General features: G+C 39.0%; 3 protein-coding genes across 3 annotated transcripts; all 3 read left to right on the top strand.

Moving 5' to 3' along the window:
• The first annotated feature begins 463 nt into the window (after window positions 1-463).
• Window positions 464-11,259, top strand: LOC128362944 (alpha-1A adrenergic receptor-like). The gene is made up of 2 exons (XM_053323814.1): window positions 464-1,637; window positions 9,885-11,259. The coding sequence occupies exons 1-2, from the start codon at window positions 665-667 to the stop codon at window positions 10,448-10,450; spliced, it is 1,539 nt and encodes a 512-aa protein (XP_053179789.1). The 5' UTR covers window positions 464-664; the 3' UTR covers window positions 10,451-11,259.
• Window positions 11,260-11,846: 587 nt separating this feature from the next.
• On the top strand, window positions 11,847-15,216 carry LOC128362715 (5-hydroxytryptamine receptor 4-like). Its single transcript, XM_053323561.1, has 2 exons — window positions 11,847-12,900; window positions 15,164-15,216. The coding sequence occupies exons 1-2, from the start codon at window positions 11,847-11,849 to the stop codon at window positions 15,214-15,216; spliced, it is 1,107 nt and encodes a 368-aa protein (XP_053179536.1).
• A 3,471-nt stretch (window positions 15,217-18,687) lies between these two features.
• On the top strand, window positions 18,688-19,455 carry LOC128363266 (gastrotropin-like). Its single transcript, XM_053324215.1, has 4 exons — window positions 18,688-18,781; window positions 18,916-19,076; window positions 19,179-19,268; window positions 19,396-19,455. Exons 1-4 carry the CDS (start codon window positions 18,715-18,717, stop codon window positions 19,453-19,455), a joined length of 378 nt encoding a protein of 125 aa, XP_053180190.1. The 5' UTR covers window positions 18,688-18,714.
• Window positions 19,456-26,990: the final 7,535 nt, after the last annotated feature.

Here is a 26,990-nt window from a genome sequence, read left to right as displayed (position 1 = left end):
ATGGCTTATTTACACTGGAACAAATGTGGCTACGGCTTTATTTTATATGATGCATTTCCTCCTTTTTACTGCCATGATAGTATAATGCCTTTCTGGGGACCTCCAATTCAAGATCAACAATAGGTGTATTTGGCACGAGCATCTTTCACTTTTCAATTTCAATTTCCCAGTTAAGCACCCTCCCACAGTGAGGATAAACAAATACATGACACACAGAGGCGCTTCCCTGAAAACGCGCAACTCTCTGCTCCATCTTACAAAGTTGCACAAAATGATGCAAATAGATGTTTTTTCTGTGGTGCCGGGGCAGTAGTGATGCGTCATGCGCGCCTCACAGGCTCGTGTTTAGGTATGTTTGGTCAGTATATGGCAGAGCTGTGTGTGGTGGAGAGGAGGCAGGAGATGACTGCTGCCCCCCTCACTTCTCCACTGAGCCCTCAGGAGAGTGGTGGGAGCGGGACTGCATGGGGACTGTACGACTGTACAGTGAGCGGTTTTGTCTGATGTCACTTCTCAGCACGATTTGGAGACAAAATTGCCAACGCGCAATTACGCCATGCAGATTTAGACCATCTGTGCGGTTTATTTATGTTTGTTTACGCTCTTTCGTGAGTTGCGGTAACAAGTGATCTGCAGCCTGCTATGGAGGACCTCTCGAGTCAAAATGAGTCTGAGCACTGACAATGTCACAAACTTGTGGAAAAATGGTTCCTCGGAATTTGACGGAACTCCGAGTGTATCATCCCAGGTCAACTTCACCAACAGCTCCGGGGGAAACCACACGGAGCACAGCGAAGTGGCCCTCTCCCGAGCCATCCCGCTCGCCTTGGTGCTGGGGGCTTTCATCGTGTTCGCCATCGCCGGCAACATCCTCGTCATCCTCTCGGTGGTATGCAACAGGCACCTGCGGACCCCGACGAACTACTTCATCATCAACCTGGCCATCGCCGACCTACTGCTGGGCACGACAGTGCTGCCGGTGTCAGCCACTTTGGAGATCCTAGACTACTGGGTGTTCGGTAGGATCTTCTGTGATATCTGGGCGGCGGTGGATGTGCTGTGCTGCACCGCGTCTATCATGAGTCTGTGCGTAATATCCATCGACCGTTACATCGGAGTGAGCTACCCGTTGCAGTACCCGGGCATCGTGACCGAGAAGCGGGCTCTGTTGGCCATGCTCGGGGTGTGGGTGTTGTCCGTGGTCATCTCCATCGGACCTCTGTTTGGGTGGAAACAGCCGCCGTCGCCGGACGACACCATGTGCCCCATCACCGAGGAGCCGTTTTACGCGCTCTTCTCCTCCCTCGGCTCCTTCTATATCCCTCTCATCGTTATACTGGCCATGTACTGCCGGGTGTACATAGTCGCCAAACGGACCACTAAGAACCTGGAGGCCGGGGTGATGCGCGAGAGGATGAACTCCAGCGAACTGACACTGAGGATCCACAAGGGATCTCAGGTGCAGGACGAGCCCGGCACCTCCAACACCGGCAAGGGCCGCGCACACCAGGCAAGAAGTTCCCTCACGGTGAAACTTCTGAAATTCTCCCGGGAGAAGAAAGCGGCCAAAACTTTGGGAGTTGTGGTCGGCATGTTTACGCTTTGTTGGCTTCCCTTCTTTCTCGCCTTGCCCATAGGTAGGTTCAACGGGTCAATTCATACTGTTCCCTCAAGCTCATTTGCTGATGTGGTCATAAACTGGCTTATGATGTTCACTTTTTATTTATGATATTAGTCATAAATGAAACTTCTGTTTGTCCATCTACAAAAAAATACAACACCGTACTCATTTTCTCATAATCAACTCCATTTTTTAATAAAAGAAAGAAATAATATTCAATTAGGTAATGAGACTTGCGGAGAAGATATTAAAACCATCTATAGCCTATGTCTGTACGAAGTTAATGTGAGGCAGTTAAAGCAGCTGCAGGCCTTATAAATCATATCTATAGCTGGCACTGGAAAAGTCTCTGGGGTAGCATTTACTGCTCTGAATTGTCACCAAACTTGAGTGGGCTTTGATATACTGTGGTGGTCATTTTAAACTGCAGGGATATAGAATAACATCACCAATATATTACTGCAGCATTCAGTATAAGGCACAGTAAATGTTACCCATATAATACTCAGCCTCTTTATGGAAGTTAGTCTGTATTATATTTTATGAGCCACACTTTATATTTGTGCAAAAATTTCCAATTCCGCGGCATTTATTATGTCAAAAGCCACTGCCACACTGACGTTGTAGTCTCTGAATTCAGGGCCTAGAACGAGGGATAGAGCACATGTTTTTAAGAGTCTGAGACGGAATTCTTCACAAGCTTATCCAAACATTATTAGTGTTATCTTTGCATTATTCCCTAAGTCTCCATTAATCCATTGATGCAACAAATACACTCTTTGTGCGTGCCAAGTGATGAGTAGGTGGCCTCCATCTGCTCTGGTCAGTTGATCCAGAGGCCTGTATGCCTGTGGCATCAGGGGGCCCTGGCAGGCCCCCTGATGCCACTGAGACTGGCAATCTCACAGTCATGCTTGTTCAAGAAACAGCAGAGGAAATTAAACAATATATTCTGCGGTGAACTGCTCATGCTGTGGGCCGTTTGGTGGCAAGGAGGTTAAGAAAACATTAAGTCTTTATTTACAATGACGTTCAGACAGAAGGGATCACTGAACAGAGTCTGGAGAAGCATGGCTGCTGTACTTTAGATGGTAATTTGTCTGATTTCCTGATTGCCATGATATTGGTCCCTTGTGACACTGAAGGTTATGGTTGCACATCTTTGTGAATGTGTGTTTGTGTATCAGCATGTGTCCTTTTGCATGTACGTACACTGTGGTCCTATGTGCCTTTGTTTTTGTGCTGCAGCTCATCACATCCTCACATGGCCACACACACATTACACACGGGGCATTTCTAGTGAGATGCCAAAGGCACATAACAAATGTAATTTTTCAAAGATTTTCCGATCGTAGAGATTTCGGAGAACAAAGGGAACTGAAGATTCAGGAGGGGCCTGTTTATGTAATACTAATCAACAAGCTGCCAAGAAACCCCCAAAGGCTACTTTGCTCTGTACAATCTCTGGTGTAGCATACTGATACATTGTGACAAAAAATCATACAACACAATTTCATGCTAATATTTAACTAGCCTGAGAGATGCATAAATGAAAACCAAGTCCAAAGTCTTCTGGCGGGGAATTCACATAATACAACCACTTAATCCAATTATAATCCATAATACAATTTATCAAAGCAGGACACAGAAACTGTTCTCTTCCCCTGCACTAGAGCCTCCTCTATTTCTAAAAAGAGGTATTTGTGGGAGATGTTGTTGTTCTTCAATTTAGATTTGTTCGTCTGCACTCGTGTGACTTATGTCAGAACTTACGTAAAGTCTGACAGGGCAGTGGTGTTCCTTGTCTTGCTCCATGAGTTTTCATTAGTCTCCACCCACATAGTGGGATTTCCTGTCTCACACTTGTTATTACTCTGCTCCTTCCTCTGGTACCTAATGTATTTGGGGGTTTCTGGTTGTCTTGTGTGTGTGTGCGGGTGGCGGTGCAAGGCACGTGCATTCTGCCTGTTTGTGAAAGGATGCTGAAATAGTTATGTGTGTTTATGTGGATGTATTCAAGCATGCTCATGTAGGATTTTGAGAAACTGTGCCACTGAATTACAAGATGATACAAACCACTCTGACTTCTAACCCTGTAGGTCCTAGCTTCAGACGTTAAGTCATTTAAAAACCTCCTGAACTGCTTCATGTTCTCTCCTTTTTTTGTTTCAAATATTCTGTAAATACCTTGTTTTTGTTTTTGTACTTAAATGGCAAACACGAAGCTACAAGTCCCAGAGTTTGGGTCTGTCCAGGTTTTAAATTAGCGCATCTCCTTTTACGCCTTTAACTTGGAGCAAAGTAAGGTATACAGACTTCAGGATTATAAACATTACATCAATGTTTTATGTTACTGTTACTCCATGCAAGCTTCCTTGGACAAAAACTAGCTCAAAGTTTCCAAAACACTCACCGATCACTAATGTAACTTGTTTTGTCAGTAAGGGTGACATAAATAAACTTATTTCATAGCACATTCTTGTATCACATCGTGAAGAAATGACACAGTAACAACCCAGGATATTTAGTTTAAAAAAAGCTTTTAGGGAAAACAACCAATGAAAGCTGCAAAGTTGCACCAAAATGCTGTTTTATCTTTGATGACAACAATATATTTTTTCATTAACACTATAAAAATTGCTTCAACTGCACCTGTCCCACGAGTGAGAGTCTATGAAAACAATGTGTTGGCCAGCTAAACACTGTTCAAACACAGAGTAATACAAAGACAAACACACAGTCTTTATTTTAAATTAAAGTCCACATTACAAAGGTTTCCAAAGATAAAGTGTAGTCCATGTTGACTGGCAGAGAAACATGTATGAGAATTATGTACAAGATATTTCCATTTTCCAATCTGATACAGCAGTCAGATTGATAATCCATAACTTGGTTTAGAAATCTTTTTAATTTATTGAGTTTGCTTTTTATCATCTTTTATTATGATTCATCAAAGAAACATAGGTTTATGTAGAATATAAGCTTAATATTGCTTCAACAAAACATCAGAAAAAGCAAATAGAGTATATAGAATTTGTCACATCAGTCCACAATCCAAGTTTAGTGTCATATAAATGACTGAATTTTAGTCGCAATTTGAGTATTTATTAAAAATCAGTTCTTAAAATAACTGGCAATTAATTTTTTTGTCAAGCGACTAATCAGCTAATCATCACAGCTCTAATATAAAATACACATCAAAAGAATTAAACTCCAGTTGTAAGCACATTTTCCACATAGAGCTAAAATCAAATGTGCAGGACTACTAACACATGTTTATCATGTATTCATTTTTGTTTGTAAAGAAATAGTAAACAGGTGGTCAGATTGCTTGATTTTGTCTGACCAACAGTCGCATGTTTACTATAATTTAAGGTGAGTAAAGGAGCAAATCCACACATTTGAGAGGCAGATTTCTGAGAATGTTGGGCATTTATGCTTGAAAAACAAAGACAACAAAGCTAAACAAAGCTCAGCAGACATAATCTGATTTAAGTATTGCAAGCGTTTGTTTATTAACTTTTAAAATTTAAGGAAAACACAGAGTTCACTTCAGTTGATGAGGTTAACACAACGCACATGAGGGACAGGTCCATATTTAGGTTTCAATGAGCTCTTGTTCTCATCTCCCAGCTCAGCCAAAGAGAAATCATCCATCCTCGGGGGGATACACGCGTTAATTCATTGCACACATTTTCCCGCAGCTCTTTAACACTCAGTGCAGGCACTAATGTCCTGTGAAGGGCTCACATTTAGCAAGTGGTGCATGCAGTGAGTCCAACTGGGAGAGAAACCAACACTTCAAGGTGTTAACCAATTGTTGTTTTTTTGGTACGTGTGTGTGTGTGTGTGTTTGTGTGTTTGTGTGTTTGTGTGTGTACGTGCATGTTAATGATTTTTTTTTTTTTACACTGAGCTGGCCGGCCCCTTGTGCTCTGAGGGTAATTGAAATGGTTTTTGAAGGGGAAAAATAATGAGAGTGTTAAGTGTCGAAGCAATGGAGAAGAAGAAGGTGGCAGACCCGACTAGAAGGGGCCACAGGGCAGCACGGGTGAGAGTGGGGGGTCTCTGGGATGTCAAACCAATTTTCCAAAAATAGCTTCATACAGCGGTTTCATTGAAAGCAATAACACTTCTGTCCTCTTAGATCAAGACTTATTAATTATATTTCCGGCTATGTTTTGAAACAGGATGTGTGTGTGTGTGTGTGTGTGTGTGTGTGTGTGTGTTTGTGTGTGTGAGTGTGAGTGTGAGTGTGAGTGTGTGTGTGTGTGTGTGTGTGTGTGTGTTTTACATGGCACAGAATAAGCAGTGCTTCTTCCAATTAGTTTGAATAACAGGATGTTCTGTTTTGTTAAGATGTTCCTGTGTTTCATAGTGAGGTGTATGTGTGCGTGTGTGTGCGTGTGTGTGCGTGTGTGTGCGTGTGTGCGTGTGTGTGGGTGGGTGCTAGTGTGATCATCTTCAGGAAGGAGGTGTAAACTTTTCTTTTAACAGAAAGAGCAGGACCCGCAACAATAACCCTCACATGGTTATCAATACACCATTGTCTTGCATTACAAATCCTCACATCCGCTTTATACTATGGAACTTTTCATTGGACAAAAGTGGACCACACAAAACTTAGACATACAAACATGCACCATATCTGGCTACAGGAAGACCTGTTGTCAACCAGACTTTGTTTTGTCTTTCCTACACTTTTATCCTAACTTAGAAAAAGGGAAATGCCGGCAGTGTCCCACCTTATGGTCTCTGAAGGGGTCTCTAGATGTTTAGGAGTGCTTCCTGGGAGGTAAGCAGAGATCTTTGTGCAGCTGTGTTTGCCCTTTTAGATATTATTTTCTTAAGTATATCTTCAGTGTCAAAGAGGCAGCAAGTTCAAACAACCGGTGCCAACTGTTCTCATGCCCATGCTCTTCAAAAAAACTCCCAACTGGACCAATTGTGCCTTACTTCACCCAGACGTATGTTCTTAAGTCTATTATGTAAAAAGAAAAAGAAAAAAAAACAGACATAGGTAATGTGTGAAAATTAATTAATTAATTCAGTTCATTCATTCAACAGAAATCAGCAACTATTTTGATAATTGACAGCTTTTAACAAAACATTCTCTAGTTCCAGCTTCTCCAATGCCAGGGTGTTCTGCTTTTCTATTTGTTCTCTTTTTATTTGAATTTTTAATATTTGGGTTTTTGTTGGAAGAAAAAAGAACAGGAACATTTTAATACATATTTTTCACTATTTATAAATTATGTTAATTTACGCATTACCACAGAGCACAGAAATACTTGTTGATGCTGTAACAACGATAATAAAACATTTTCTGAAAATGTATAAGCATGTTGGATCTTTGCCAGCATCACACATTTTTCTACTGAATAATATTATCATTACATTTACTAATTATTATAAAGTAATTAGTATAAAGTATTATCCAGTACTGAAAAAAGAAGTTGATCAGTCAAGTGAAACTTAATCCGCTGATTACCTCAATGTCCTTGCTGTCATTCATCATGTACTAATATAAACCATTTCATGGTTTATACAACAGTAAGCTCTGCTTGTGTCTTTCTTCGTTGGCTTTTCTTTTGTTTGTGATTAGACAAAGAAAAAAAACCAAAGTGGGAAAAACTCGTCAATGTTTACAGCGAACTCAATCAACAACCAAGAAAGATAGCCAAAGGAAGATGGAAGAGAGAGAAAAAAAAAAACCTCCACCCTTCTCTGTATTCCAATCACAGGCATAACTTGCACAGTTACGTAATCGCGTTTAAGTGCCGTCCAGAAGCGAAAATAGCATGTGAAAATACCACTGCCACTGTACAATACAGGAGGCCAAGACACATTCAGACAGCATTCTGTAGTTTCATCACACAGTCTGGCAATCACAGCATACACGCACACACAAACGCAAACGTGCACACACATGCATGCTGCCTGTCTCTCCACCTGTCATTTAGGAGCCATTTAGTTAAGTCAAAGTTGGAAGTGACATATGCTCATATTGTTATCCCTTTCATCACAATGACTGGAGAAATGCGTCTGTGCGTCTGTGTGTGTGTGTGTGTGTGTGTGTGTGTGTGTGTGTGTGTGTGTGTGTGTGTGTGTGTGTGAGAGAGAGAGAGAGAGAGAGAGAGAGAGAGAGAGAACGAGAGAGAGAGAGAGTGTGTGTGTGTTTATTGTATTATTCCCACAAATCAAACTGAAACACTATGGGATGCTTTTCATTATTTTCAACTAACAAAGTGGGCGCAACTCCTTTCAGCCTGCATCATGTCACCCCTCAGCTGTGTATAATATAATGTAGCTTGTATCACTAAAAATAATTGTAAGAGCTGTTGATCTTGTATTAATGAGGAGGCAAGCTGAGGTGTCCGTCTGCCTATAATATCTTACCAGAGGTAATTTCACGCTTGAAAGCCTATATATTATAGTCCAACCTCGACCTCTCCAGGAATGTGATATTCATTTAAGAATGTGGGTTGGTGCAAAGACACAATTTTACTGACATCTGCCTACACACAAGCGCACAAAGTGTTTCTTTCACACTTATCTCACACTTGCCCTCGCTGTGTTTATTAATTCTCTAGTTTGTATTCCTCAGGCTTCCCCTTGTAACCTCATTAGTTCATAAGATATTCTTTCTCCTTTTAAGCTTGGCTGCTGTGGGAGAAAGGGTAAATTAATACAATGTTAATCAGGCCTGACACACTCAATAGCATACAGTATATGATGTTTGTAGGTGTGGGAAAAGTCTTCTTGAGTCTTATTAACATAGACATGCACTTACAAAACTTCAGCTGTTTACCTTTGTTTAAATGTTTAGCAAATGTGTTCGCTACTTGATAATATCTGCAGGTGCGAAAAAGGAAAAGCTTGCTGTGGTAATGTAAGTAATGTAACCTAAGTAACCTCTCGCAGAACAGTCTGCCATTTCATTTCATTTTAACATCAACAACAACATCTACCCTTTTCTCCAAGTGACACAAGTCTCCCACAGTGTATTTATCCAGAAAAGGATTCAGGGTCATCCCACTCTCTTTCTCTGTATTTTGTATGAAAGTGCTCCAAATGAACTGTGACCGAGCTGCTATATTGGCTTTTTTGAAAAGGAAGCACTTTATCTGAAGGCCTTCCTAAACACAAGGTCTTTCTTTAATGGCAATAAAATGTGGAATTAATTATCCCCTCTAGACTATAAAAACACTTTATTATTCTTAATCAATACTGCCACCTATTGGGTAAAATGTAACTTGCAGTCACAGACTAAAGGGCAGCCTCAGTCAATCTGTATAATGAGTACAATTCAGTGTTTCTGATATCAGTTACCATCAATCATTCATTCAAATAAATCATAAATCTACCTTTAAATGATTTCAACAAATCCCACTGAGAGATAGACACTTAAACTTTGCTTTAAAAAGAGTGCTGGTGTCAGATTATTTCTCAGTATGAGCAGATACTGAGAAATAATAGAACATAATAATAGAGTTGAGGTATCAGAATCAGTACTAGGAGAGAAAAGTCTGATGAGTACATCCCTAAATGAGTTTTTAAACCGATAAAAAATTATGTTCCCACTTTCCCATCTTAAGTAACCTCAAGGCTGGAAAAATAATCTTTTATAGCACAACTCCATCAAGCTGAAATATTTTAGACTTATTCTGAATCATCATTTATCAGCATGTCTCCTAGATTCATCCTGACATATTCAGTGTCTTTGAAAACTTTGGGATCTCAACTATAATTTAAATTGAAGTTACTGAATGTGAAGATAAAAAATGTAATGGCTGTCAGTGAGGTTTAAAGATGAAGTCTTATTTGCTCTGATGAGAAAAGATTGATATGTCTCTCATGTCTGTGCGTAATATATGAAGACCTAAGTGTAGCATTTAGACTGAAAGTAGGGGGAAGTGGACTCTGGCATCTCCTCTGGTTGCTGGGCAACGCCACAGTGACGTCAAGAATCCAGGGAGCCGCTGTTTGTTGCAACAAATGATATTTTACATTTCTGTTTGTGTGTATATTAAACAATGTGATTCAGTGTGTTTATTTGTTTTATTATTATTCTATTATTAGCTTTAGAAATGCTGCTAAGTTGCTTCCCACTGCTTCCATCCAACCCTTGACGATAAAAAAAAATGTAAAAGTGAGATGAACATATTTCCCTAAATGTTGAACAACTCCTTGGAGGGTTTTTGAGGTTTCTTAACAAAGCAACTGCTCCTGAATCTAATATTCTCCATTCTACTGTTCCTAGGGTCTTTTAATGTGAACCTGCGCCCTCCTGATGTCCTCTTCAAAGTGATCTTCTGGCTGGGCTACTTCAACAGCTGCCTGAACCCCATCATCTACCCCTGCTACAACCGCGAGTTCAAGCTGGCCTTCATCCGCATCCTCCGATGCCAGTGTCACCAACGTAAACGTCCCAGGTGGAGGTCATACAATTACCGTTCCTCCAACTTTGGCTCATCTGTAAACTCACGCAAAGGCTCCACCGATCACAACTCCAGCTGCTTGAATGGCAGTCAGCGTACTCTGCCATCTTCAGCGAGCCCGAGCCCCAGCTACTTAAGCAAGGGTCTTCCACCTTGCCCTGAGGGGGAAACGTTATACATCTGGGGGTCCACCACCCCAACTCCCTCCACACCCAACCTGCTGCCTGGGAGCCCCACAGACTGCCAACAGATATCTCTAAGAGGGGAGGGAAAGGGAGGGAAACCACCAGAAGAGACTACTGGTGGTATTTTTTCTTTCTCCTTTGGGAAGAATAGAGACAAGGGAGGGATCAACAAAGACAGCATCATGCCTGATGACAAGGTGTGAGTCTTGACTTGTTGATTCATTCCTTCATATGGAGTCACCAACAGAAGGTGGATGTTCACAGGTCTGCTGCATTCACTGTACATGATGCCATGTTCATTCATCAGTCAGTGGGTTGTCATTGTCATTAGTGGTCAATGTAAGATGAAGATAACTGACTATGCTGCTGTATCCGAGGTATTTTGTCTTATGTTACTGTATCTGTGGTTAACATAGATGGGAGTGTTGAATGGACAGTTAGACATAAGATTTCAGGGAGAGGCTCAAGACAGTTGATCAAAATCACAGACTGGGAAGACACCAGTGCATGCATTTTGATTAAGTAAAAACGACATATGAAGGAAGGACACTATCAAAGAAGAACTGTCCACAACTCAGCCTTTGGGTTGAAAATCTGTGTCTGCCCTGTAAAAAGACTGAACATGACTAAAAGGCTGACTTGTGTTAAAATGTGTGATAACAAAACAGTCACCCTTCTGTTGCAGTCACTTGATATCTTCATGGTATGTTGTGAAAAAGTATAACCTGGTTTATCTGCTGTGCGCACAATAATCAGATATCATCTTGTTTGTATGTTTTGATCTTCAAAAAAAAAGGTTTGGAATATGAATATTAGAAATGTGATCGATACATGAATAAACTTGTTGCTCAGATGCTCTTTAATCTCTCTGCTTTCTGGGTATGAAAAGATTATTTTGAGATGGATAATGATTCACCAACATAGATGAACATGTCAATCTGATGATAAAAGATTAGTAATTGGAGCACTCTGGTGGTTGAGTGGTTAGAGCACATGCCTGGTTCAAATCTGGCCAGGGACCTATCCTCTCTCTCTCCCTGATTCCTGTCAGCCTCTCTGCCAATTACTTACTAAAATAAAGGCATGGAAAGCCCAAAAATAAAAAATAAAAAAAAGATTAGCACTGAATGTTATTTGTTTAAAGGTAGGATCCATCCTGGGTACAAAACAATCAGCTGGTATTTAGAGGAACACATTTCCTGCGAACAGAGATAAGTACAAGGGTTTATTGCTAATTTACAGGGACCTGCAATCATGGCTCAGCTATAAAATGACAAATTGTATATATCTACCTGTCTACCTAATTCATGGCCCACTGACTCCTGGTACACCCCAGTAAATCATTTACTCCTGAGGGGCCTTGTTTTGACGTGGATCAATACTGGTCATAAGCGCACACACACACAAACACACACTCGAACAGACAAATCAAGAGGGAGAGTGGTACACGTCACAGGACATGCAGCCCCATATGGTGAAGGTACACAGCGATCATCCAGGTTTAGATTAACCAGTCAGACATGAAGGAAGAGGTATCTAATTGATGAATCACTTGGATTTATGCTGACCGGCTGATGGCTCGGTTCTTGCTGCATCATGATGATTTCCATCTCAGGGCCAAACACCTCAGACAACGACAGCCTGACTACTGGTAGAAGTGATTTGGCTCTATTTCATGGCAACACTATTAAAGTATGTGTACTGTGTCTGCTCCTACCCATCCCCATCTTTGCCATCATGGGAAATCTTTTCATTGTGGCTGCAGTGGCACGCTTCCAGAGCCTTCGGACACCAACCAGTGCTTTTGTGGTTTCCTTGGCAGTGGCTGACTTCCTGGTTGCTGTGCTGGTGATGCCTTTCAGTCTAGTGCGATCTATTGACAGCTGGCATTTTGGCCGCTGCTTCTGCCAAGCTCACTTCTTACTGGATGTCACCTTCTGTACATCCTCTATTTTTAATCTCAGCTGCGTGGCACTGGATCGATACATAGCCGTATGCGACCCCCTGCACTACACTGCCCGAATGTCTTCCAGATGTGTGACCCTGCTGCTGCTGCATTGTTGGATCCTGCCTCTTGTCATCTCCTCCCTTTGTGTCTTTCTTGGCATGAACACTCAGTCATCTCCTGCTGCGGTAAGCAGCATCGCACAACAGGATACTCAAACCTGTCTGGCTTCCTTTCATATCCCCTACGCCTTTGCAACTTCTGCTGTTTCCTTCTTCATCCCCATGAGTTTCATGCTGTTTGCTTATGGGAAGATTTTCATAGTTGCCCAGAGACAAGCGAGGTGGATCCATGCAATCGAGCAACGTACTGGGCAGCTTCAGATGAACCAGAGCTCTATGAGGACTGACTCCAACAGACAAGCCCATGTGGACAGGTATTCTCTGAGGAAGGAGAGGAAGGCTGCTAAGACACTGGGTCTGATCATGGGGGTTTTCCTGTTCTGTTGGCTTCCTTTCTTCTGTCTGAATGTGCTCAACCCTCTGAGGGGCTACAGCATCAACCCCCTTGTCCTGGAGGCCTCCATGTGGCTTGGATATGCAAACTCTTCACTGAATCCTTTTCTCTACACCTTTTTCAACAAGAACTATCGTAGCACATTTATAGCGATCTTGGGGAAAGGGTCATTGGGTAAGCAGTTACGAGCAGGTTTAGAATATTCAAATTTTTGTAGGCAAACACACACTGTTGTTACCTTAGAGACTGTTTCAAGATAGAAACTTCATATTTTTAAGTCTAGACAGCAGTCTCACCACAAGGTCCATCCATTTGTTGTTCTGAGTTTTCAATCTCAGCTAAATGGAAATTTGAATATCTACAACTCAGTGAAAACTGGGCAAACTCTCTCTGTTGAGAAGGTTTGTGTGATATGATCGAAAGCACCAGATACATAATGGACCTTGTGGTGAGATTGCTGAGTCAAATCCCAAGAGTGCTGTCAGACAATGAAGAGCTTCCTGTACTTTGTATAATTGTGAGTTGGAGAGGCAACATTTTTCTCTGCTCATAGATACAACAAACATTTTAAGCCTAAAATAGTTTAAATGATTAACTGCATTCATAAATAAACACATACTTTTTAAAGGGCAAATATGGCTTGTGATATCTTTAGCAGGTGTCAAAGAATGGATATTTTACTGTCATGGAAATTATTGTTTTACATACACTTTAGTAGTGAAGAGGGATACGTAGAGAAATGATAAGTGGGACAGGCCAGTGCACTTTTTAATTCCCTTGTTTAGCTCAAATGCTCTTTTAGTCAAAATAAATACATAATAATAACTAAATCACTGTATTGTATTGTAGCTGTCGCTGCCACTGTTGACATTAGGTTATGAGGTGAATTTACTACAATTTCTTTCTGAGATAAACGTTTTAAGATGTGTTTAGACAAACCACAAAGCAATTTTAGAGTTGGCATGATTGTAAGAAGTTGTGGAGAGACGTGAGTGGGCACTAGAGATTTGCTGTCTCAATTTGAGTTGAAAAAGAAACAAACAAAATTCACAGCTCTTTATCAGCCACTTCTTTCTTGTCATTGGGGGCTTCAGTGCTCGCAAGTGTAACAAGTAGCTTACTCATTTGCAAGCACAATGTAAATTTCCCTTTTCTCTAAAAATGGACGTTTGCAGCACCAAGACCAGAAATACACCAACAAAGAATGAGATTGATGAGACCTGCTGAATACAATCTTAAGAAACATGTCATGAATATATACTGTATTTTCTTTTATTTAAAAAGCGCTAAATCATTTTTTAAAATAGCTTGGCTCTGTACTTTTTTGCAAACATAAATGTGGACTAATATTTGTTCGTAAAACAGTGAGTCAAACATTCATCAGATGAATGTATTGTCTACTAGATACAGTATTATCAATTCATAAAGATCTTAGGGTGAACATGTTAGTAGCCTTTCCACATTAGCAAACACAGAAACATCTTCATTAATGTTGGGTCATGTTTTAGTCCTCACAATAAATATGACTGTAGCTGCTAATGCTCCCCTCTGCCTGCTGTTTGATGCTGGGCAAGTACAGTTCACTAAAGCGACTAAAATTAATTTGGCAGATTTTGCCACATTGGGGGGAAAAAAAACATGGATGTTTTAGTTTTGGTGACTTTTTAGTTTTATGCCCTAACACCCTTCGTACCAGGGTCGTTGAAAAAAGTTACATTCATATTTAATTTTTAAATAAGGTCAAGAAAAATGTGTTGATGTTCTATTTTGATGGACTTATCAAAATGGTCTTAAGATAGGGAGCTAAAGAGAAAGAGAAACCCTGTTAATTAGTGAATATTAGAGGTGCTAGGAGGCAGATTTTGTTGGCTTTGGATGGAGCCATGCTGTTTCCCGTTTCCAGTCTTTGAGCAAAGTTATATTCTCATTTAACTTTTGGCAAGCATATTTCCCAATATGTCAAACTGTTCGCTCTAATTCCCAAAAGTTTGTCTTAGTAAAATGTGGGATTAGTGTGGCCTTGATTTCTAGTATCCTTTGGAAGATGTTCAGTAGTACAATATTATCTTTTCAAAACCCTGTTATATTAGATTTTACGGTATATCTTTGAATAACATTTTCATAGGAAAGGTCATTGGCCATATTGACAGCTATGAAACTAATTATATTTGTGATTATGGTTAAAATGCTATGTTGTTTTTATTTAACAGTCAATAATGTTAGCTACTACAAAGGCGCATGCATGTAAAACATCTCTAAGACTATCCAACAGTAACTTATACAATTCAAACTGTACTTTACAGGAATTGTTAGGGATATCAACTGCAAAAAAGGCAAGTGCATCAAGGTTTTTATAGACATGCTATCAAACATTAATGAAGTTTTTGTTATTAGGTACATTAGCCTATGCCTGCTTACCTCTGCTCTTTGTAGTAACAACTGTGATGTCCATTAGGGGATCTGCATGGTTTCCAGCCGCTTCCTCCCAAAAGCCAAGATGGTTCTTGAAGCCAATGTTTTCCTTACAGTTCGAGCACAAGCCAGAGACACTATGCTTAAGTATCTCATTCCTGTGCTGTGGATGTCTGTTTTTCTAAAACAATAAAAAAGTAGCCTATGTCAACTATATCACAAATTGCTCAAAGAGCTTCAGTATAAAGTCAAGAGGTTGTGATCATTAACTGTATATAAAGATGGACAAAGCACCACTTCGTACTGTGATGCAACAGTGAAGCCAGAATATCTCCTTTCTGGTAGCTGACATCTTGCTTTTCTGATGTCTACTGTGGATCCGGAGTCTGCGCAGTAGAGTCGGGCGGCAGGATGGCGGCTCGTGGGACTACATTTTGTTTCCCAGGAAGGCGAAGTCATGATATGCCTTTGTTAGTTGGGCTGTTCAGGTTTAGGCATGGTTAATGAGGTGAGGATTATGGTAAGAATATCAAGGTAAACCAATCAGAGGCAGATTAGGGTAGATCATGATTTCGCCATCAGAGCTACATAACAACTTTTTATATCTTAAACTAACTAATTAAAAACAAACTTATCAGAAAAAATAGCATTTGTACAAAGATCAGTGTGATAAAACTAGCCAAACTATCTTTGGAAAAAACATAGATATAGCCTATTCTGATTTTTCTGTTTGGCTCAATCCCATCCACTAACATGGAGGGTATGGGATTTATGACCAATACTGCAGCCAGCCAGCAGGGGGAGATTCAGAGTCGTCTTTATACAGCTCTTGAGTGATTGAGATGTTTTACCTTCAATAGTGGGGAACTGTCATGATGTCTATCTTTATACAGTCTGTGAAACTCTGTAAACATGTGCAGTGGCATCTGCCATACACAGAACTATTCTTGGAGACTGAAAATTTCTGTTATTAGTCTTTAGAGCCAAACAAAACAGACTAATGTAACTATACTCTTCATGGTGAAGGAACATGTCATCCAGTGCAGTGGTGTGGCTCACTGATGTGTTTTTAATAGCTTTTGGACAACAACAGAGGTCTACAACACAGAGAAATATGATATACTTTAAATACACACACAATATGTGTAAGTAGATTCAATCCATTGTTGGTTTGGCTCTGCATATGAGATTTGTTGACAATAAGAAAAATGTTTTTTTAAATGCTATATTCGCCCTTTAGTTATTAGATATGCCGTATATAACAAAACTGAGTACACACCTGTGAAATATCACTAAAACATTCAAATGTGGGTTGTGTCTAATGCAAAATGGCTCCACATAGTAGGAACAGCTTGAACAAGTAAGAAGATAAGAAAGCTTTATTGTCATTGCTGTGCGTGGTGACAACATGGTAAAATTATAATGTCACTACTTGATAGTACTCAAGCATGTAGCAGAAGCATCAAGCAAAAGTAATTGCATAGTGCTGAAACATAGGCTAGAGGTGGGAGTGTGTTGATGTGGGCCTGCATTAATGCAAAAGGGAGATGGCATTTATAGATGGCACTATGAATACAGGTTTGTATATCCAAATACTGAATGAAAAGATGATCCCAGTCTCAAGGCGCTTGGCAGGAGAGGAATTTTCCAAAATGACACACTGCAAAAAACTTGGAAAAGAAGAGTTTCTAAATAAGAAAAAAAACTGTAACCTGGCCATGTATGTCTCATGACCTGAATTCAGTGGAATACATTTATAGTTGCACAACAAAACCCCTCCAGTTAAGAGCAGCTGAAAACAATCATCTGTGAAGAATGACAGAGTGTCTCTCCACATATTTCTTGCTGGTTTCTGTCATCAGGAATGAAGGTGTGCATACCAAATACTGAAATCAGTCATACTAATGAAGAGTGTGCTGACTTATGCTGCATTTCATTCTTTAATATGGACACTTTTTTTAATAAGTCAAACATTCCATTTCTTATATGGATTTATAATTAATTAATGGTTAATGGTTTCTAGACTAGTTGTGATTTCACAAAAGCATGCTCATACATGCTATGTGTTACATTGTATAAGTGCTATTCAGAACATTTTCTTTCTGACATTTTCACAACAGCATGGCATGTTGATAATTTGCAACGGTAAAGCAGTAGGAAAGTTTTCTTCTGATTTTACGTTGAATATGGATTTGGGGCTGGTTTGTGCTTTCAACACAAGGACAACATTAAGATACCTATCGCCTGCTTGCTGTTACTCATCTGCAGAAATGTTACTATCCTGTAAACTCTCATTGTGGGTAAGCGTAAAAGCTTTTATCTGATCCTACAGGCACTAGTTAGCTGCTTTGTTTTTGGAATCATACCGCCACCTTGTGGTGCAAGCAAGCTATGGTTCCTCTACAAAGGTTTAGTGAAACTCTCCAGTCTATCTACCACCACACACACACACATACATACACACATACACACATACACACACACACACACACACACACACACACACACACACACACACACACCTTTTGGCCCCTGCACTTCTGAAATGAATCCTCAGTCTGTGTCTAACAGCCATTCTAACACCCCAGAGTACTTAAGACTTAAGATATTAATCTCACAACTTTCCTCACTTCAAAGGTTTCTCACATTTAATTAAAACATGCAGAACACGTGTCATGTGCAGTACAAATAAATCAAAGAGGGGCACCTAGCATTTTTGTGTTATCCATGAATAATTATTTAATGAGATACAAAATATGAGAGCCAAACACACAAATGTTTCCTACCTTAATGTATGGTCGCCACTATCTCTCTCTATCATTTTGTAACTTATCTTTCAAAAATGCTGTATAAAGTCTACTTGCTTGCTGCTAGCTGGGAGAAATAAGAATGACCTCTGCACATCAACTAGCCTACAATGTATTGATATTTTGTAGATGTACAGCTTATCCATATTCTGGGCTTCCATTGATTAGCTGGTGCATAAATAATGCATCCATTCAACGTCTATGACAAATTTCAGCTCAAGGAAATGTGGCTGTCTTGTCTTCTCAGTTTACACACAGTCTCATCGATCAATTGTCTTCTCAGGGATTAGAGTTCAAACAAGTAGTCAATTAATGGATTAGTCGACAGGAAATTAATCTAAAACAATTTTGAATAATGATTCAACTTTTAAGTAAATCTGTAAAAATATCAGAAATGTGCTAGTTTCAGAATGCCAAATTTCTGATTGTTTGTTTTTTGATTGTAAATAAAATATCTTTTGGATTTTGGACTATTAGTCAGAAAAAACAACTAATTCAACTTTAACAGCATTATTTTCTGAAACTGTATAGACCAAATGATTAAAACAATAATCATTAATGAAAATAATCATTATAAATCATTGCAAGACTTTGCAAGACTGGCTTTCATACACATCTGTCAACTCACAGTGTTGTTGGCACATGCTGAGGTATGAGTGGGAGGAGAGGAAGAGAAAGGTTTGGCAGTGATTCATAAAGGTAGGAAAGAGTACCTACAGCAGGCCACTCCTTTTTTCTATTTATCTTATAAACTCCCTCCTCACTTCTTCTGTTCTCTTTTACCATCATGGCTTTCACTGGGAAATATGAGCTGGAGAGTCAAGAGAACTACGAGGAGTTTCTGGAAGCAATTGGTATCAGGATTTAATTTTTTTCATTATTTCATTTATGATACACAAAAACCATGAATATCACAAAATACATACACTCACTTAAACTTAATCTAAACTTGTCAAACGTCTGTATTTGGAATTTCGCTTGCTTTCAGGGCTTCTCAATGCCAAGACAGACCACAAAGTGGTAACAGAGGTGCTTCAGGATGGGAACAACTTCACCTGGACACAAACAATCCCAAACTGGGCCTGGTCCAATAAGTTCACCATTGGGCAGGAATGTGAGCTGGCAACAATGATGGGCTCCAAATTCAAGGTGAGTTCAAAACAGAAAAAGATATTTGGCCTAGAACTGAAATTTATCTTGGAGCCGATTGGATGTTTTCCTCTTGTGACCTTTCATCCTTGTGACCTATAGACTGCTGTCACTTTGGAAAATGGCAAGATTTCAATAAAGTTTCCTCAGTACCTCTTCACAGCAGAGATCATTGAAGATAAGCTTGTAATGGTAAGAGAAGTAACTACTAATTCAGCAAAGAAATAATAACAATTCTCATTGTAACTTAAATAACATGAGTAGCAGCTTTGTTATTATTTCATCATAAATTGTCATTTTACTTTTCTCTTTTTGCTAGATTTGCGTAACTTCCGGAGATAAGGGTGTGACTTTCAAAAGAGTTAACAAGAGGATCTAATGCTGCGAGACCCAACATGCTTCTGTGGAGAAGAGGCTGCTGAAGATTAAAAGAACATCAAAAAAATGATTAATCATCATTATTGAAGCCAGAAGAGTGGTGAAGAGCAAGTACAAGGACAAGCAAGGACTTCACAGGACTTTTCATGTTCAGATCTAACTTGATAGAAGTGGTAAAACTGACTATGTACTGTAAAACAGTTTGCATGCAAAACTATATACACTGATGAAACAGTTTGCTTATGCCAGCGTTAACGTTTGATTGTTAATGAGTTTTTCTTTCATTTGTTTCAACCCATTGATGCTGTATTAATGTTCTTTCTGTGTGTAAAAAGGACAAATGTATGCACTGAATTTATTGTTGGCATGGTTACTAATGACTCAATCTTGCTAATAAAGATAAAGAAACTCAAGTGTTCCACTCCACTTCAAATGCCTGATCTGCTGATACTAGTTGCTGCTGATACTTGCAGTCCTGTGCAACAAAAACTAGACTAACAAGAAGATGAAACAGATCTTTTATCTGCGACGTAATAGTTATCTAACAGTTAAAGTTTATGTGTGTGATGTTAAGGTGCAGACATACCCAGTTCATTCCTACTGAACAAATCTAAAGCTCCTAGTTTACTCCAGTCATTTGTATTTTAAGAAAGCTGAAAATATTTCTACTTAAACATCAGAGAGAGAAGAATATAATGTAAAGTTTGCTGTGGTGATAGGAGCTGAAGATTTTCTTTAAAAAAAAGAAAAAATGTGGATGCTAAACTCGAAATGCTACACTATCATCATTATCATTACCATCATCACGATTTGACTTGGTGAGAGCACAAAGCACTAAAGACATGAGTGTTGATGTTTTAATCATTTTGGTCTGTTTGGGAGCAACATTTGTAGCTGCCAACAGAGCTTGAAAAAGATGTTTTTACAAAGCTTTTCTCATTCTGCACCACAGTGTGAATGAGAGCTATTGTTAATGGATGCATTATCAGTAAGATGTTAACACCCTGAAATCATTTGCAAGTTTGATAAAGGAGAAGTGAGCGCATCTCTGCAGACACATCTTTCAGTACAACATGGTGACAAAAACACAAACAGATGCAAGCTGAATGAAATGAAATGATTTATTGTTGTATCTTTAATGCAGTTTTTTTCATCTATCGTTAAATTACATTATGCCTTTCTTTGTCACATCTCCACACACACACATGCATACACACACACACACACACACACACACACACACACACACACACACACACACACACACACACACACACACACACACACACACCACTTCACCTGTGTAAATGTGCTTGCTTACCTTAACAAGCTTGTCACCATTCACCTCCATGGTATAAATGTATTTGGGGAACTGAATATTGAGTTTACCTCCATCTAGAGTGACACTGTTTTTTTGTTTGTTAAAAAAAAAGGTATGATCAGACTGTGGTGAGATAGTCTGTGTTTAAACATTTTAAGTTTCCAGTTCAGTCTGCTTCCCAACTGGGAACATGTTGTTCCAAGTGTTGACAGTCAAAAATATAGTCAAGCTTAAGTTTTCATCCTGATAGATATCTGTTACAATTTCACAGTTGGGGTCTTTGGGTACTTGAATTCCTAAACAGAAAATGAGACACAGAAGGAATCAGCACATTTGAATCTAATACTTTTAAAATATGGATTTATGACAGTAAGTGCAGGTTTCTTACCAAGAGCCTTCAAGAAGTCCTTCTATCTCTCCAGCACATATTTCCCAATGTGCTGTCGGACAAAATAAGTGACTCAGACCACTTTATATGCCGTGTCTGTTTTATTCCCCTCATGCAAATGTTTGGGTAGGACTTCTGTTTTTCACCAGTTTGACCAAATTTACTGAAATATGTCTGCAACTAAAGGTCAGCAGTCTGTGTTTTTCCTGATATACAACTAAGCAAACTAATAGCAGGATGTTTTCCATAACCATTTCCATATTTAAGTTCACTAAACTTTCAGGATGTGGATTGTTTTTGTGTTACTGTTGAACTCTAACATATTGATAAATCAAATTGACCAAATAAATCAAAGAAATTAGCCTGCAGTGTTTGTTAAGTTAAGCTAACCTGCTGCTGACTGCAGTTTCACATTTAGAGTACAAACATTAATCATCTGTCAGCATGAAAGAGAGAAACCATATTTCCCAAAATGCCAAAGTATTGCTTTAATAGTCATCTTTCCTCACTGTTTGTGCAGATGCCAAAGAATGCAAAAATAATAATCATACAGGTCAAACTTCATTACTCATGATACTTCACAGTGATCCAAACACATCAGGGGCCAAGTCTTTATGATTTGTAAAGTAAACAAAGACGGACCACCGCAGTACTCAAAATCATGAGCTAACTTTGGTTCTATCTTCACTACAATACAATGGCATCTTGCTTTTCAGCATGGTAAGTTTCACTTTGTTGAACTATCTCTTGCTCTTATTCAAATTTTACCTCTATCTTTACAGTGACATAATTAACTGTGGCCTTACCTTGTCACAAAGTAAGTTATTACTTTGAGTTATACAACAATTCGAAAGAGCTCTTATCCCTCTTTCTTTTGTCTTTCTTCCTGTTTATTCAGTCTTAAACTCACAGTACAAAGTGACCTACAAGCAAGAATCAGCTTCCAAAACATCAATGACAAGTGTTTAGTTATCTCCACCCCCCCCCCCACCCCCCCACACACACACACACACACACACACACTGTTACACCACAATGTGTAATTACATCAGGCTGTCTGATAAGTCTACATCTGTGGTTTTTATGTGTAAGGATGAATTTCCTCTTCTTCTATAAAAGCACATCTCCTGCTGTCATGACTTCAACATTCCTGCCTGTTTACTTGTTATAATGACGTAAAGGGTTGGAAGGTCTCAGACATGACAGACACGACTCAGCTGCCAGAGGCCTCGTTTAATACATGGAGCCAGGAAGGAAACAAAATTTTGTTAGGTTAAATCAGTCATTCCTATCGGTTATTAGTCAGTCTGTTATACTTGGGCCACCACTGGAGTGTTTAGGCTTTTATTTCCTTTATTGTGCCTACTTGAACTCAAAGGAGGCCTCTCTAAGTCAGTTTTTCAGTTACTTTATGTGTATCTTCTTCATCTCCTTCTTCATGTTTCTGCTTTGTCTCGTTGAAAATGCAAATGCACTATATTAAACCAAATGTCTGCTGGGGATGTCAGTCCAAAATGAGACATTGCAGGCACAGAATGTGAGCAGGGCCAGGCCTCATGGTAGAATATCTTAATAGATATTTGATTAATGTCAATGCCTCGGGGTGAGGGGACTTGGTTTCATGAACACATTATCATCAACACCTGTGCAAACTATAACAGTCCCATAAATTACCGCTGTGAGACATATTGTTGCCAAAAGGTGGTCATTCAACTTTTCAATAGCTACGGTTGCAGTTTTTTTTATGTTAAGGTTGCAGTTTTTTTATGTTTTATAGCAAAGACTACATTATACTATAACATTTTAACAGGTCTTTTTTCACAGCAGATATATGAACTTTTAATAATAGAAGAAGCACAGGTCCTTCCAATAACATTAACAATGGCACTCTAAAATTTAGGTGTCCCAGTGAGTCATGACAATGTGACAGAGAGCCTGCATGCACTACACCAGGACCTGAAACCCAAGAGTTATTTACACCTGTGTTTTTCTTTCAGTGACACATCAAAATATCTGTTGTGATAATGGCCTACAACATTGTTTTTGGGCTGGTATCCATAGTGTTAATAAGTTGTCATAAGAAGAGGACACTTTTAATAATATCCATGTTTTATATCCATTTGGAGGAGCATGACAATGACACAAATATAAGTAAACCGCCACTCCTTTAAAGTTTTGGCTCATTTTTATGTCAGTGCCCAGATTGAAAAGCAGTCAAAAAAAGTTTAACTGAATAGTTTTTTTTAAACAATGAAATCATTGTTAAAAAAGGGTCCACCTGCTTCCATTTTGAAATAAGAAAGCACCACTGGCTTCAGAAACATCCACTTATCACTCCTATCCTTTCACCTGCTTTTTGCTGTTAATACTGAACTAGAGTAAAAGTGTCCCTTTTACTTATATTCACTATTGTTAAATGTCTTTAACACGCTACCACTGTGCACTTCTGCTCTGTTACTGCATTTCCCTACTATGACCACCAGGAGGCGCCCTCATCCTTCAATGAAACACCAGCGGGAGTTTGCTCCTCTAGAGTAGCCCAAATAATCTAGTTCACTAGTCTCTAATCTAGTCATGTTTTTTCTGTTTTCTGCAAGAGGAAGTAACAGTTTTATGAAGGATGTAGAGAAATATTGCTTCATTGTGTGATTTATTTAGCAGATTGTGATGGTAAAACATTTGTAAAGCTGTAATGATTAAGTATTGTTAATGATAATCAAGCATCTGTTTTATCAGCATTTTGGGATATAGATGTTAAAAGATAGAAGATATAAATGTCTTACCAATGTATAATGTTTATGAAGGAAACACTGTGTGTGAGTGGCGAATTTAATGAGTAGAAGTTTATTGTTATATGTTGTGAAACTCCAACAACCTGCTACCTCTGTTGACCATCTGAACATCAGATAGTCTGGCTGACATTCATCCACTGCTCCTGAACATTTGACATGCTGTGTTCCACCATGAAAAAGAGATAAATGGAGAATTTGCTCATCAAACAATCTGTTGCTTGTGCAGCTGCTGTATGACAAAACTCCTGCATATGGCACCAAATCACAAGGTTGCTGTCATGGAGTCAGACTGTATAATGAGTGTGACATCACACATTACAAGTCACTTTTCTGTAATGTGTGAAATGAAAGTGAATCTTCTTGACACAGACTGGACTGGTTGTGTGTAGTGTAGTGAGTTTTTTTTTTCCTTTGCATCACTGAGAGCAGATGGATAAAAACAAACTGATGATGATAAAGATAAAACATGATCATGTGTCTATCTGAGAATAAAGGAAACCTGAATTACCACAGATACTGTTATTGTTTTGGAAGACAAATTGAGAATTTTAAAATCACTTTAATGGCCCTTTTCACCGAAGACTTCAACCAAAATTAAACAGAATTGAACTTTTATTACTTATATTAATTGGATGCCATTTAATTCTCACATTGATGACTTATCTTGAAAACAAATAAGCTCCTTCTTTATGTTCTTTAGGACACCCAGGTCTGTATATGTAAAATATGTAATAGCACATTTTAAATGAATAATTGTTCTTTGATGTGATAACTGTAGTTGACAGTGCTGGCTTCCTCTAATTTCATCTACAGATGTTTATCTTTCGAGGACAAGAAAGGTTGATACAGATTATTTTAATGTGTACAACAGACAAGTGAATGCAAGAACATGATGTTAAAGTAATGAGTTTCTATATTGTACATGAAAGGTAAATCTTTGATAGCCTGCTGGCTTCTTGCATTGATAAACTTGTCTTTTAATGTTGATGTTGCTATGAGTGCCCTGATTCCTGCATTGATTAAATATACTGTAACCTTAAAGTACATACAGAGAAAGCCAATAAACATAATGTGAGCAGCTATGTCTGCACCCCCAACCACCCTTTTCCAAATTCTTCCTTGAGAGAACACTTCAGAAAGCCAGCACTCTGCTCCTTTAGACCAACATACAAAAACTTACAAGAGACTGCGAGAATGATTTGTTACCAAACTGACGGCCCAGAACGCTGCACTGCCTCCACCAGCCTTTACTGATAGGCAACTTTACATTATAGCTCTTTAAATCCCTGAGCACATTCACACTAAGCGCAATCTCAAGATTTATACACACATTTTTACCAAATGTTCAGTTAAACAAACCCACAAATCTAGCAAACAGCCAGCATGAGCCAAAATACTGATTGCTCTTTAATCTGTATGCTGAATTAATTACATTTCGATCAGCTATATTAAGAGGAACATTATGCAGCTTTTTTTCTTTCCATATTTAGCTTAATGCAAATTAATGATCTGTGAGCTGATATGAGGCATTTGCACATGATTATTATATATTTCAGGGTTGGAAGCTCAAACAAAAAATACCAAAAAAAAAAAAAAAAACTGTTTGAGAGAACAAAGCTCAATGAATTTCTAAGAGCCCAGCCCACTCTGCTGTGTCCAGCACAAGAGCGGTGGTCAATTTGCAAGCGTTATATAGTATAATGTGTTATGTGTGGGAAAGCACCATCACTGAATAGGTTTCTATATATCAGAATGTCAGGAAAACATAGAAAGCTCTGACTGAGCTGTGGAGGCGGAGTTAAGGAGGAGGAAGAGGAGGAGGAGGAGAAAGTGTAACTTTGTCTGAAGTCTGAAAAGTATTTCTTCTCATGGGTTTATTATTCTACCCGTGGTCACCAGTGTGGGAATGAAAGATGAAATGATTCGCTTTGAATATGACCTCAAATACAAAGTGTACTTTAGTTTCGTTGTTAAGTGTGTGTAAAATATGCTGGCTTTATCTCTGCTATGTCATTGTCTTTCTTCTGAAGCAACAGGAGCAATGCAGTGGAAGCCATCATTTCCCCTTCAGAGCTGCAGGCACTTCAGTCAGGCTTCCTGAAAAGAAACACACCAACACCCTCAGAAACTCAGTTCACATGTGTGTTTATTTTCCCATGACACATCATGATAAAAGAATCCCTTTTATCATTCAGTGTCACATAAAGCAAGACTACAGATTGGTACAAAATAATATAAAAATATAAATTGGAAGTTTGTGGTGTCAGTTCATCACTATCACATTAGACAAGTGTTGAGTGGTGTGAGTGATATCAGCACCTTATGTGGGAGGGGAAAAAATGCACAGTAAAACTCTAGCGAAAGACAAAAGCATTCAGTAATATCTATCACTCAAAGGAGGTGGCTGCAATATGCAACATATTCATTGTATTCAGAGCTCATTGCCCTCTAGAGGAAATCAAGCTACAGCAAGTCAAATCACACAATTATCAAAAATAAGTTACAAAAGATGAACCAGTGGTGTACACGAGACAGTGATGGCTGTGGTCAGTTTCAACAGAAAACAACATATTGCACCTTTGACACCTCAGTGAGAAGTTGCTCATGAATTATGAGGAAAGAGCAAGTTGATCTCTAAAAAAATAAAACTAGTTCACACCAACAGCATTCATCATGAGAATCACAAAAAAAGCTTTAACTAAAATACACTGAAAACAAAAGGAATGTAAAAAATATAACAAAACTGTACACAAACAGCAAAACAAAAAAGGCATAGTATCTTAGTTCATATCACTGAAAAGCACATGAACATCTGTTTCAGAGGTGGGAAAAATGTCTGACTGTGTAACATTTGGTGATTTGTGATAGTATCAGTGAGTGTTGAATACGTGTAGTATTTTCTTGGAAATGCAAATGTCTGACTATGAAATTATGGTTCACAGCTCAAGCCTGACAGCTGCTGAAGACAAGGCACTGACATGCAACATGTCAAGTGTCCACAGCAGAACAGTTTGAAGTGTAAAGTCAGAACATTC

This window comes from Scomber japonicus, chromosome 8 (assembly GCF_027409825.1).
Source record: "Scomber japonicus isolate fScoJap1 chromosome 8, fScoJap1.pri, whole genome shotgun sequence".
In the NCBI taxonomy this organism is placed as follows: Eukaryota; Metazoa; Chordata; class Actinopteri; order Scombriformes; family Scombridae; genus Scomber; species Scomber japonicus.
This window is presented reverse-complemented; position numbering and strand designations above follow the sequence as displayed.